General features: G+C 22.4%; 2 protein-coding genes across 2 annotated transcripts; one reads left to right on the top strand and one right to left on the bottom strand.

Annotated features, from left to right (window-relative positions):
- Positions 1–9,090: 9,090 nt before the first annotated feature.
- F4817DRAFT_319646 (glycoside hydrolase family 72 protein) lies at positions 9,091–10,582 on the top strand (the record flags this gene model as incomplete). The annotated part of the gene is made up of 4 exons (XM_049301089.1): positions 9,091–9,175; positions 9,233–9,804; positions 9,858–10,295; positions 10,352–10,582. The coding sequence occupies 4 exons, from the start codon at positions 9,091–9,093 to the stop codon at positions 10,580–10,582; spliced, it is 1,326 nt and encodes a 441-aa protein (XP_049155272.1).
- A 451-nt stretch (positions 10,583–11,033) lies between these two features.
- Positions 11,034–12,893, bottom strand: F4817DRAFT_249387 (S-adenosyl-L-methionine-dependent methyltransferase). The gene is made up of 7 exons (XM_049299142.1): positions 12,629–12,893; positions 12,465–12,563; positions 12,368–12,409; positions 12,215–12,309; positions 12,141–12,165; positions 11,458–12,029; positions 11,034–11,373 (listed from the first exon to the last, which is right to left on the bottom strand). Exons 1-7 carry the CDS (start codon positions 12,709–12,711, stop codon positions 11,219–11,221), a joined length of 1,071 nt encoding a protein of 356 aa, XP_049155271.1. The 5' UTR covers positions 12,712–12,893; the 3' UTR covers positions 11,034–11,218.
- Between the last annotated feature and the right edge of the window lie 449 nt (positions 12,894–13,342).

The raw sequence follows: 13,342 nt of genomic DNA, 5'->3' as shown, positions 1-13,342 counted from the left end.
TTGGTAATAAAGGTTTAAGGTTTAATTGTAAATAATTATTTGCATTTTTTATAACGTTTTTATTTATTTTTATTATTTTAATAAATTTAAATAAATTGGATATACGTTTATATTTTAAGTTAAATAAAAAATTATTATTTTTTATATATGTAAATTTAAAAGTTATACCGGTAAAATTTTTAATATTAATATTAAAGGTAAATAATTATTATTTTTTAATTAAGGAATAAATGTTAAAGATATTAAATTTAATTTTTTTAATTTAAAGTTGGTTATAAGCTTTTTTATTAAAATAAAAATTTATAATATTTAGGTTAAAGGTTTTATTTATATTATTATATTTTAAAATTTTATTAAAAGTTTAATTATATACGGTATATAAAAAAAAAAAAATCTATTAAAAATAAATATTTTTTATTTTTAATTTTATTAAATAAAAAATATTTACCATCTTTAATTTTATAAGATAAAAGGTAATTTTTATTTTTATTATTATTATTATTTAAACGCAATTTTTTATTATTAAAATTAATACTTTTATTAAATTAAGGTAAATAAATACGCGAAAAATTAAGTTAACATTTAAATATATTTAAATTAAATATCTTTTTGTATTTTTTATTAATTTTACTATTTTTATTTAAAATTAAAATCTTAATTTTATATTAAAATTTCTTTAAGAAAAAATATATAATATTTTTATTAAAGATTAATTATATAAAATAAATAAATAAATATTTAACAGAAATATTTTATAAATTTTTAATTTTAATATTTTAATATTTTATAATAATTTTATAAACTTTATTATTATTAAAGTTTATATAATTAACATATATTATAAATTAATATATTTTAAATAAAATATAAGTAATAAATTTAAAAAAAAAATTAAAAAATTATAATTTTATAAATAATAGAAATTGTTTTAAAATAAAATTTTATTTTTTTAATTATTAAAGATATTTTTATTTATATTAATAAAAATATTATTTATTTTATTTTATTTTACTTAAAATATTTTTTATTTTAAAATAATATAAATTAATTTAACGTTATTTAAATTATTTAAAATATAATATAGTTTAATTTTTTAAGTTTTAACAGATATTAAATTATTTGGATTTATAAAAATTTTTATTTAACGCTAAAATAATAGTATATTTTTAAATAATATTTAATTATTAAAAATTAAAGTAATAATATAATATTTTCCATAAATTGGCAAAGATAAAAACAAAATTAAAAAAATAATAAAAAAATAAATTTTAATTTTGAAAATATTATTATTAAGTATGGTAATATAATCTTTTATATTTGTGGTTTTAAATAAGAAAAGGTTATTTAAATTTATAAAATCTTTATTTTTATTATTTTTTATAAAATTGTTTATTAAAATATAATAAATATAATATATTATTAAATATTATATATTATTATTTATTATTGGAAATTATAATATTAAGTTATAATTGGTTATAAAAAGATAATATAAATAATAAATGTAAATATATTAAAGAAAATAAAGATCGGAAATATATAACCTTTTATATAAACAATAAAAAAGTTATATAATATTAAAAAATATAAGTTTAATAAAAAAAATTAATAAAATATTTATTAGAAAATATAATAAATTTATTTTGGAAGGATTTAAAAAAAAATTTAAAATAAAAATATTTTAAAAGGTATAAATAAAAGCAAATAAATTTAAAATATTATTAAAAAGAAATCTTTTAAATTCCGATATAATATATTAAATATAATATTATATATTTATAAAATATTAATATATATTAATTAATATTATAAAATAAAGTAAATTAAATAAATAAATAAATATATTTTTATTTAATAAATCCTTTAAATAATTTTTAAAAAAATTATTAAATTATATTAAAATAAAATTTATGGAATTTTAATAATAAATAAATATTATATTTATAAAAATTAATTATAATATATTATATTATTATTATATAATAATTTAATAAATTTTATAAATTAAATAAAATTAAATAATTATATAAAATTTAATTATTTATAAATTAAATTAAATATATTAATTTTTAAAGTTTATTATATATAGCCATATTATTAAACTAGTTTAAAAAATCTTATAAAATTACATTTAATTATATTAATTATATTAAATTTCTTATTGTAAACTTATTGCCATTTATTAATTATATTATTTAAAATATATTTTTTTTTTTTATATATTAATTTAAAATTTAAATTAATTAAATATATTTATAAAAAAATTCTTTTATATATTAATATAATATATTTATTAAAAATTAATAAATATATATATATATGTAAATTACATAAATTAACGTAAATTAAAAAATAATTAATAAATGTAATTTAATATAAAGTTACTTTTACCTATTATTATAAAATTAAAAGATTGGTAAAAAAGATAATAATTTTTTAAAAAATTTAAAATATTAAAAACTTTATAATAAACTATAAAACTTATATATATATATATAATTAAAATGTTTAATTTAAGATTAAATTATATAAATATTTAATAAAACCAAATAATTATATAATTTTTAACTGTAATAATTTTATTTTATAATAAGTTATAAAATATTTAAATTTATTATGGTTTTATTTTAAGTTTTATTTTAAAGGTTTTATTTTAAAGGTTTTATTTTAAATTTTATTTTAAATAAATATTAAATTTAATTAATTCGAAAATTATTATAAAATAAAATAAAATAATATAAAAATAACTTTATTATTTTATAAAAAATTTTAAATTACTTATAAAAATTTATTATTTATATATATTAAATAGTTTTTTTATTTTAAATATTTTATTTAAAATTTTAATAAAAGCTTTATTAATAATATTTTAAAGGATAAAAAGATTGGAAATATAATTAAATATAAAAAAAAAAAGAACCTTTATTTTATTTAATTAAAAATAATATTATTATCTTTTAAAAATTATTTAAAATTATAAATTATTATATATAAATTATATAAAGATTCTTATATTTAAAAACAGTAAAAAAAAATATTAAATATTATAAGCCATAACGTTATAAAATTAATAAAATTAAAAATAATATAATATTAAATATATTATATTTATTAAATTAATTTAAATATAAAAAATAAATAAAATATTATATTAAAATTATCTTTTTTAAAACTATTTAATAATATAAATTTTATTAAATAAAAGATACGTTTAAATTATATATTATTAAATAATATTATTAATTATATTTTTAATTTTAAAAATATAATATTTTAAAATATCTTTTTTAACGTTTTAAAATTATCTTTATTATATAATTTTAATAATTTTTAATTAAATATAATATATATTAAAAAAATAAAAAAAATTTAATAATTTTAATAATATAATTTATATTACATTAAATATTATAATAAAATTATAATTAAAAATAAAATTATAATTATAAAGTAAATATTTATTAATATTATAATATATTACAATATATTATATATAACGTTATAACCAACTTATTAATATTATTATTAAATTTATTAATAAATTTTAATATTAAATTATAAATTTTAATAATTTTATAATTTATAAATATATATATTTAAAATTACATTTTTAAAACTTTAAATATATTAATATATTTACATATATAAGCCATATAAATTAACATATAATTAATCTAAATTTTATATTAATAAAAAAAATATTAAAATAAAATATATAAATAAAATTTTTTTAAATAAATATTTAAATATAAAAATTATTAAATAAAATAAAAACTTATTTATTATAATTATTAAAATTTATTTTTACCGTTTTTCCTTTTTTTTTTAAAATTTTATTATTTTAATAAATAATAATAATAATAATAATTTTATAAAATTTACACTAATAAAATAAATATATAAATATATATTTATATATATATTTTTATTTTTACTTAATTATTAAATAAAAAAAATAAAATTATTATTTAAATTAAATAAATATCTTATAAAATAACTTATTTAAGTTAAATAAATTATATATATTTTAAATTAAATTAAACTATTAATCAATTTATTTAATTTATTATTATTTTATAGTTTTTAAATACAAAATTTATTTGTTATTTTTTTTTTACTTTAACTGTTTAAAAGATTTAAAATTTTTAAAAAAAATATTTAAAATAAAAAAGAAAGGTAGGAAAAAAATGTTAATATATTATTATAATTTTGGTTATAATTTCCTTTCCTTTTTTTTTCCTTTTTTATTTTAATTATAAACAATATATATATTTATTATTTTAATAAAATAATTAATATTTATCTTTTTTTAAAAATATATAGTATTTTTTATATTAATATATTATAAATTAATATAAGATTTTATTAATTTTATAATATTAATCTTTTTTATATAAAACATTTTTAAACCTTATTTATAAATTAAACTATTATTATTATTAATAATAATAATAATATTATTATTATTTTTTTAAAAAAGTTAATTAAAAAGATTTTTAATTTTAAATTATATAAAAATTCTAATAATTTTACTTTAACTAATTAAAATATTTTTATTTATTAATACTTTATTCCTTATCTTTTTATATTAAAAAATAAATATATTTTTACTTTTATAATATAAATATTTATTTTATTTAAAATAGTTAAACGGTTAATTATTAATTTTTTTTTAAAAGTAACAAGATATTTTAATATTATGTAAAATAAATTAATAAAAAAAAATCTTTTTATAATTTATATATAATATTATTTTAATATTAATATATACTTTATTAAATAAATTTTAAATAAAAACAATAATTTTTTTTTACCTTTTTTTATTTTTAATTTTTTAAAAATATTTTATAATTATAATATTATTATATAATTAAAATAAGTTATTAATATTAATAATTAATAAAAAAAACTTACCAATTAAAATTTTAAACGTAAAAAAGATTTGGATAAAAAATATTTTTTTACTTTTTATAAAATTTTTATTAATAAAAATTTTATTAATTTAAATATTAAAATGTAAAAAGTAAATAATATTTATATAATATAAAATAATTTTTTTCTAATTAAATTATAAAATAGTAAAAAATATTAAAAGATTTTTATTATATATTAAAATATTTAAATAATTTTTAAAATTATTAAAAATAAATAACTTTTTTTTAACATTAAAATAAAAAGATTTTCCTTTTTTATTAAACTTAAGTTATAAGATAAAGATAAAAATAGTATATAAATTAAAATAAAAAGACTTTTTTTTCCCATTAAATTTAAGCTTTAAAACGAAGGCCATTTTATATAAATTTAAAATAATGAAAAAAACATAAAATATTTATTTTTATATTAATTAATTTTAATCATTACCTTAAACCTTTTTAACCTTTTTAATTAATATATAAAAATAAAAAGTTATTTATTTTTATTAAAGTAATTTTAAGTTTATTACCTTGTGCAACACTTCCGTTATAACCATTAACCTTAAAATATATTAGATTTTTATATCGTTATTTATTTTTATTACCTTTTAAACTATTAAAATTACCTATTCTTTAATTAATTTATTATATAAACTTTATAATTAAAAATATTAAAAAAAATCTAATAATATTACCAACTTTTAAACCTACCAATATTATTAACATTTTCAATGGTAATTTTAATAATTTTAAAAATACTTTTAAAAAAACAACTTTTATTTAAATTTCTTTTTATATAAATAAAATTATACCTTATCTTTAATTTAAAAAATAATAATTTAAAATAATTATAATAATATACATTATTTTAATAAAATAAATTAATAATTTATATAAATAATTTAAATTAATAAATAATTTATATAAAAAATAAATAATAATTTTTATAAAATAATACTATTTATAAATTATTTTACCAAACCTTTTATATAAATTACCCCATAAAATAAATATATATATTTAATTATTAAAATTACTAATAAAATAATATAATCACTTTTTACTTTATTAATTTTATAAAAAATTTAAATTTATTAACAATATTAATAAATATAATAATATATTTTTATATATTTAAAATTTTATAATTAAAACAAATTAATTAATATAAATTTTATTAAAATATAACCGTATATAATTAAATTATTATAAAAATAATTTATAAATAAAAAAATATAATTTATAAATAATAACATATAATTTATAAATAAAATTAATTAATTTATAAATAATAATATTTATTTTATATTTTTTAACCATAATAATATATTTAATAATAATTACTTATATAAATTAAATCAATTTAAAAAAAACCAATTTAATAATATTACAATCATATAATAATACCGTATTTTTATTAAAATATTAAAAAATAATAAAAAATAAATAAATAAATAAAATAATTAACCAAATTTAATAAATTTAATTAAATAACTTAAAAAATATTCCCGCAATTTTTATATATTAATTAAATTAATTAAATTAATAATTATAATTAAATCCTATTATAACTTTTATTATATTATTTATATTATATTTTATTATTATTTTTATTATCATTTTTATTATTATTTTCCATATTATTTTTTACATTATTTTCATTATCCAATTTTTTTTAAAAACGTTGTTAATTTTTAAAATCTAAATAATTTTCATTATCTTTATTAACTTTATATATATTTATATTTAATATAATTTCCAAAAAATTTATTTTTTTATAAACCTATTTTTTACGCCAATTTATTTTTCACATAACTTAATTAAATTCATTTTTAATTAAAAAATTTTAAATCTTTTCCAACTTTTTTTTTAATTTAATTAAACCATTTTATAAAAAAAATAATATTAAATTTAAACCATAAAAATTTTTATTATTAAATTCTATTTAAATTATTATTTAAAATTTATTATAAATTTTAATAAATAACTAAATATGATTATCTTTTTTTATATAATCTAAACTAATTTTTATAAGATAATTTTTACACCATTTAAAAATATTTTTAAAAAAATATTAATTAATATTATTATTTTTAATAATAATTTTAATTTTAATTAAAAATTTTATATTAATATTAAATCTTTATTATAAAACAAAATCAAGATTAAAAAAAAAAAATTTTCTTAAAACCAACCTTATATAATATTTTTATAATTTTATTATAAGTAAATTTTATATTAATTTTACTTAATAATAAAAATATTAATTTTATTTTTTATAACTAATATATACATAACTAAAAAAATAATTTAAAAAATAAAATTATTAAAAATTTAAAATCTTTAATATTTTAATCGTTTAAATAAACTTTATAACATTATTAATATTTATATTTTAATTTTTAAATATAAATTTACCTTTTAACATATTAAACAAAATATTTTAAATTATAACCATTAAAATTTTATGCAAATATTATTTATACTTTAATTATAATAAAAATAATTGTTAAATATTATTACAATTCCATTTTTATTTAAATATTTTTCTTATAAAAAAGTTTAATAAACACTTAATAATAAAAATAATTTTTTACCTTTATTTACACAAATTATATAAAATACATATTTTAACTTTTGCATAATACGCAAATATTATTTTAAAATATTAATAACAATATTTTTAAACCAAAAAACTTAATATTAAATAATAAATCTTAAATAACTATTAATTATACCATATATATAAAATTCTTAACATTTAAATTTATTATAACCGTTAATATTTTAAACTTAATTAAATTTATATATAATAAACTTTCTTTTTTACCTTTAAATATATTACGTATAATAATAAATTACAATAAAAAAAAATTCCTTATAAATTTTATATAATATATTTTTATATAATATTAAAATAAAATAAAAATAATAATAATATTTATATAAACCAAAAAAATAATTTCCATTTTTATCTTTTACACCATTATATATATATTATCGTTTTAATTTACTTAACCAATTAAATTTAAAAAACTTTTCTTTTAAAACAACTTTTATAACATTTATTTTTTTTTATTTTTTAGTTATTATTTTTAAACAACATTTTAAACTAAAATTTTATCAAATCTATTAAAACTATTATTAAATAATATTATACCCTTTATTATTTAATTAATTATATATATTTTAATCAAATAAATTAAATTAATAAAATAATAAAAAAATATTTTTTTTTAAATTTTTTAATATAAATTTATTTTTTTATATATAATATTACTTTTATAATCTTTAATTTTTTATTATACAATTTAACGTTTTACATAATAATTTTTATTAATATTTTCATTTAAATTTATTTAAAATTTATTTAATAATAAAGTTTTTGTAAAATTAAACGGTAATTTAACGCTTATACGGTTTAAAATTAATAAGTTTTCTTTTTATTTTAATAAAAATATTATATAAAAAAAAAAAAAAAAATATAAATAAAAACAATTAATATATATAATATAACTTAATGTTTTAAATATACCCCTCAATTATATTTATCTATAATTAATTAAATATTTATATAATATATAAATATTAATATATAATTTATAAAATATATGGCTGGTGCGTAATTATGCTATTATTACCCTTTTTAAAAGGCCCCAACCAACTTTTTTGATTTTGGCACAATTGCACTAATGGTCCACCATAACACCCTCTTTCCCTGTTATGTAGCCAAGGTGGCTCACGCCTGCTTTTGCTACACTCCCCCTTTCCTTGGTTCTTGACTTCTGGGCGGCGTAAATATCTCCAAGCCAAGGAAACGACTTCTTACCTCGTTCCACTCTCCTTTTCTCATTCCACATCCGCAGTTTTTCTCCCTTCACTTGTTGTTTAACTTCCTGACTCCATCCCCTTTCTTTCTGGCAACTCATTCGTTATTGTTGGCATCTCGTCTTCCAATTCAATCGTTTTGATAGTTCACGCCCCTGATCTTGGATCTGCTGCTGGTTCTTAAACGTCCCTCACTCGCTTGGGATTGCGATATACCACGTGTTTTCATCTTTTTTTTTTTTGACGGAACACCCTATCAAGACTAAACCAAAAGCAATTGACCACCTGGAACAATAACGATATCATAATGCGCTCGTTCGCCTTCGCGTCCGCTCTGGCAGCGGCGAGCATGGTTCACGCAGGGCCTACTCCCACTGAAGAGGAGTTACCTAGGCGTGCTGATTCTCTGCCTACGGTAACCGCGTCTGGGAATGGTATGATACCCACATCCGCTTTGCAGGCAATGGCCGGAGACTAATGACGGATAACAGCTTTCTGGGCCGGTGACGAACGATTCTATATTCGAGGTATCGACTACCAGCCTGGTGGTTCTTCCGCTAATATCGATCCTCTTTCTGATACCGACCTTTGCAAGAGGGATATCGCTAAGTTCAAGGAACTTGGTGTGAACACAGTTCGTGTTTACTCCGTCGACAATTCGGCCGACCACGATGAGTGTATGCAAGCTTTGAGCGACGCAAAGATTTACCTAGTGCTCGACGTCAACAACCCTCAATACTCTATAAACCGAGACAAGCCAGGGCAGTCGTATAACGATGTTTATCTCCAAAGTGTTTTTGCTACCATTGACGAGTTCGCAAAATATGACAACACGCTTGCTTTCTTCTCGGGCAATGAAGTCATCAACGACAAACCCGATTCCGTAAAATCGGCTCCTTACGTTAAGGCTACTACTCGTGATATGAGGCAGTATATCGGCTCTCACGGCTACCGCAAGATTCCTGTTGGTTACTCGGCTGCCGATGTCAGCGACAACCGAATGCAGACTGCGCAGTATTTCAATTGCGGTACCGATGACGAGCGAAGCGACTTTTTCGCTTTTGTAAGTCTCTTCTAATGCCAACCGAGACATCAGAAACTAACAACCCGTCTAAGAACGACTATTCTTGGTGTGCTCCGTCCTCCTTCCAGCAATCTGGTTGGGACCAGAAGGTGAAGAACTTCACCGGATATGGTCTGCCTATCTTCCTGTCGGAGTGGGGTTGCATAAAAGGCGACCGCGACTTCGGGGAGTTAGATGCATTGATGAGCGATCAGATGTCTGCTGTCTACTCGGGTGGTCTCGTGTACGAGTATAGCAGAGAAGGCAATGGGTTCGGCATTGTTGAGGTCTCTGGAAAGTCCGACTCAGTCAAGGAAGAACCCGACTTCGACAAGCTAGCGTCAGCTTTGTCCAAGTATCCAGCTCCGACTGGCGATGGTGGTTTCACTTCCACCACCACTTCTGCTGCGTGTCCAACGGTCGATAAAGTTTGGGATCTTGGTGGATGGGACGCAAGTGCACTTCCCGCAATTCCCCCGGGAGCTGAGAAGGTATACATCTCACCTCAATTTTCACTGGATCGAAAAAGGGGCTAACAATACTCTAGTACATGACCGAGAAAGCTGGTAAGGGACCAGGCCTCAAAGGCTCTGGCTCTCAGGATGCCGAAGGTACTTCGACTGGGACCGCTTCACCTGGTGCTGGATCTGTAACTGCAACTGCATCCGGTGATAACGGCAACGCCGCTGGCCAACTAGCTCCTCCAATGGATATGAGTATTTTCGTCCTTACTGGCATTGTTGGTCTCTTCACCCTCGGCGGCACGTTGTTGCTATAGGTTGGCCACTAAGCCGTGTTCGGTAATTTTCTTGGTACGAGAATCATGGGGTTTTTGGAGCTTGGGCATCTGGGGAATACGCGTTTTTTATGGGTTCGGTGATCAGACGCGTTGACCCCTTTTGGGATCGACAGCAAACCGGGATATAATTAGTCTAGAGCGACACAGTAACTCCATATGACATGGGGTAAAGTATGTACGCATCATGAACACGAACGGCATATAATTTAGGCATGGAAGGGGTGGATTGATGGATATTAAGTGCATTGCTGAGCTGACCTTGCTAGAGGACTAATCGCTGAAATTGGGAGGAAAGTGATATAGTTTTGTACTAACTAGATGTATTAAAATGAGAAGACTGGATTATGACTATTCTGCAGCAGGACTTCGCCGTATAATGTGCAGATCGTAGCTAGATTGCTCCGATTTTTATGTAACGGAACGCATTTCCTTGCGATTTATATTATACATACCGCGTCTAAATATGCTGGGCGCCTCTACTATACATCTGTCTTTATAAATACGCTATGCTAGATGCTGGACAAAGGGGATTGTATTACCATCGAATAACCCGAGGTATATCATGCATACGCCCATATTCCTTTCCTATATTATCTTCAAGTTGAAAATGATCAATTAACTACCCTCGGGCCTCCGGCCGTATATGACCTTGACTAGTGAATATGGCGATTTCCGCCTGTCGCGCAGCTCCTTGCGTACGCGGCTTAGATAGAGGATGACTTGCTCGTGGGTCCAGCCCAAACCTTGCGTGAAGAGATAAAGTAGAAAACCTATAGAATGGGTAATTCTTCGTCAGTGTCTATACTTATACACATGTATAAGGATTCTGAACATGGAAAATAGGGAACGCATACCCTCCATGCCCTCCTCCATCGTGGCATGCGCATACAACCCTACCTCTCTCAGATGCGGATCATTCGAATTCGGCGTAAGCGGACACTTGATCGTATGCGTAACGATATCGACGAACCCCGCGCGCCGGAACGCGCCCTCCATCGTCCCGTCTTCGACGAAATTCATCGGCCTCGAGGGCCCCGAGTTCGCACTCCCCGGGACCCTGTTCCTGTTCTCGTACCGCCTAGCGCCCTCCTCGAATAACGGGCCCCAGGCCGCGAGCGCCGACCCGTCGCCTTCACAGACACTGCCGTCGTCGCTGCGGATGCGCAGAGCGGGTTCTAGGGTTTCGACCCAGCCTGTGCCGGGGCGCACTGCCCGGAAGGCTTCGGCGTATACCGCGTCCCAGTTTCGGACTGCCCCGCAGAGATACCGCATGTGTACGAAGTCGAAGGAGGCGGGCTGGAAGGTCCATGGGGTTAGGTTGAAGTCGTCCATTTCGAAACGCAGGTTGCCCGGGACCCAGGATGGTTGGGTTGGTGATATGTCGGTGCCGATTACTTCGCAGTGCGGGAAGGCGTCTGCGAAGTCGCTGGATGGGTGGGGTTAGAATCTGGATGGTGTTAAGAGGGGGAGGGGAGAGGGGAGAAAAGAAGAGTATAAGAGAAAGGTGAGTAGGTTGAGAGGCAAGGGTGGAATTTACATTGCCCAGATTCCTGTACCGGGTCAACCGTTTGTTAGTATAGTAGCTGTGGGGGGGAAGGTAGAGAGGCTTACCTGTTCCACATCCGACTTCTAGGACTTTCCTAGGGTCGTCGCCGATGGGGGCTAGGAATATCCTGTCGTGTAGTAGTAGTGTGAGCGTGTGATGGCTGTTCAGACGTAAGTACTAGGTTCTTGTATCTTATGACCCAGATGGATACTACTAACGTAAGGTCCATGGAATTTGCTTGTATTTCATCGTTAGGCGTCCTAGGTTGGTTAATATAAAGTTATGGTATTGTTACACAATGAGGAACGGTCATACCAATAGTCGGTATCTCCCCAACTTTTGCTGTGATACCTTCGCCCGTGGATCGTGCGGTACTCTAAGATGCTGCTTGATAGCGAAGCAGTCGAACTCGAGCTATTTTACAGTTTTAAGTAAGGGTATGCCTTTAACGTCGCCTAGGGCCTTAGCTGTTTACTTACTCGTCCTCGCCCAGCGACGAATCTTTATCATCTTCATACTCGTCTTCCTGGAGTTCGGGAGTTAATAAGTTCTTGGCCGACATAGTGACAATGGGATTCCTGAAGTCTTAGATGGGTGTCGTGCCTGTGAAAATGTCCAATATGAGTCGGTGTCCGTAGCCGAAGGGCTTGACGATAACGGGCCGGTTGTAGTCGGAACGGGTTCGGGTGAAGTGCTTTCGGCGGTCCGTTTATCGACTTCGGCTGCTGCCGACGGACGTGGTGTCATCTCGGTTAGGTATGAACCAGTTGATACGGACACTCGACTGGAGCGGTGAGCTATATATAACCCTATGAGGTAATTATTCAATATGAACCTTGGAATAGGAAAGTTGGAAATATTATTTTAGGGAATAGACCACAATTAAGAAGAGAGCATGGATCATTCTTCTTACCACTCGGTAACTCGGTTTCCTTAGTAAGCCCATCCGATTGTAAAGTCCCCTTTCCCAGGGTATTCCCTTTCGGGAGTCAATGAGCAGGGATATAAAGGATATGCGGATAGAAGACAACTCTGCCGCGCCGGCACGTCTTCGCTAGGGCTGCCAGGGTAGGTCCAGACAACAGTTGAAGAGTTCGAGGTTCGTATATGTCTCGAACTAGGAGGAGTTCGTTCATATGCATACGCGGCATATGGTTTGAGACGTGGTCTGCTCTCATCCAATCCGGGATTTG

The sequence above is a fragment of the Daldinia loculata genome (assembly GCF_022478755.1).
Source record: "Daldinia loculata strain CBS 113971 unplaced genomic scaffold F4817scaffold_64, whole genome shotgun sequence".
NCBI lineage: Eukaryota > Fungi > Ascomycota > Sordariomycetes > Xylariales > Hypoxylaceae > Daldinia > Daldinia loculata.
The sequence above is the reverse complement of the archived record's forward strand: the minus strand, read 5'-3'. Positions and strand labels throughout refer to the sequence as shown.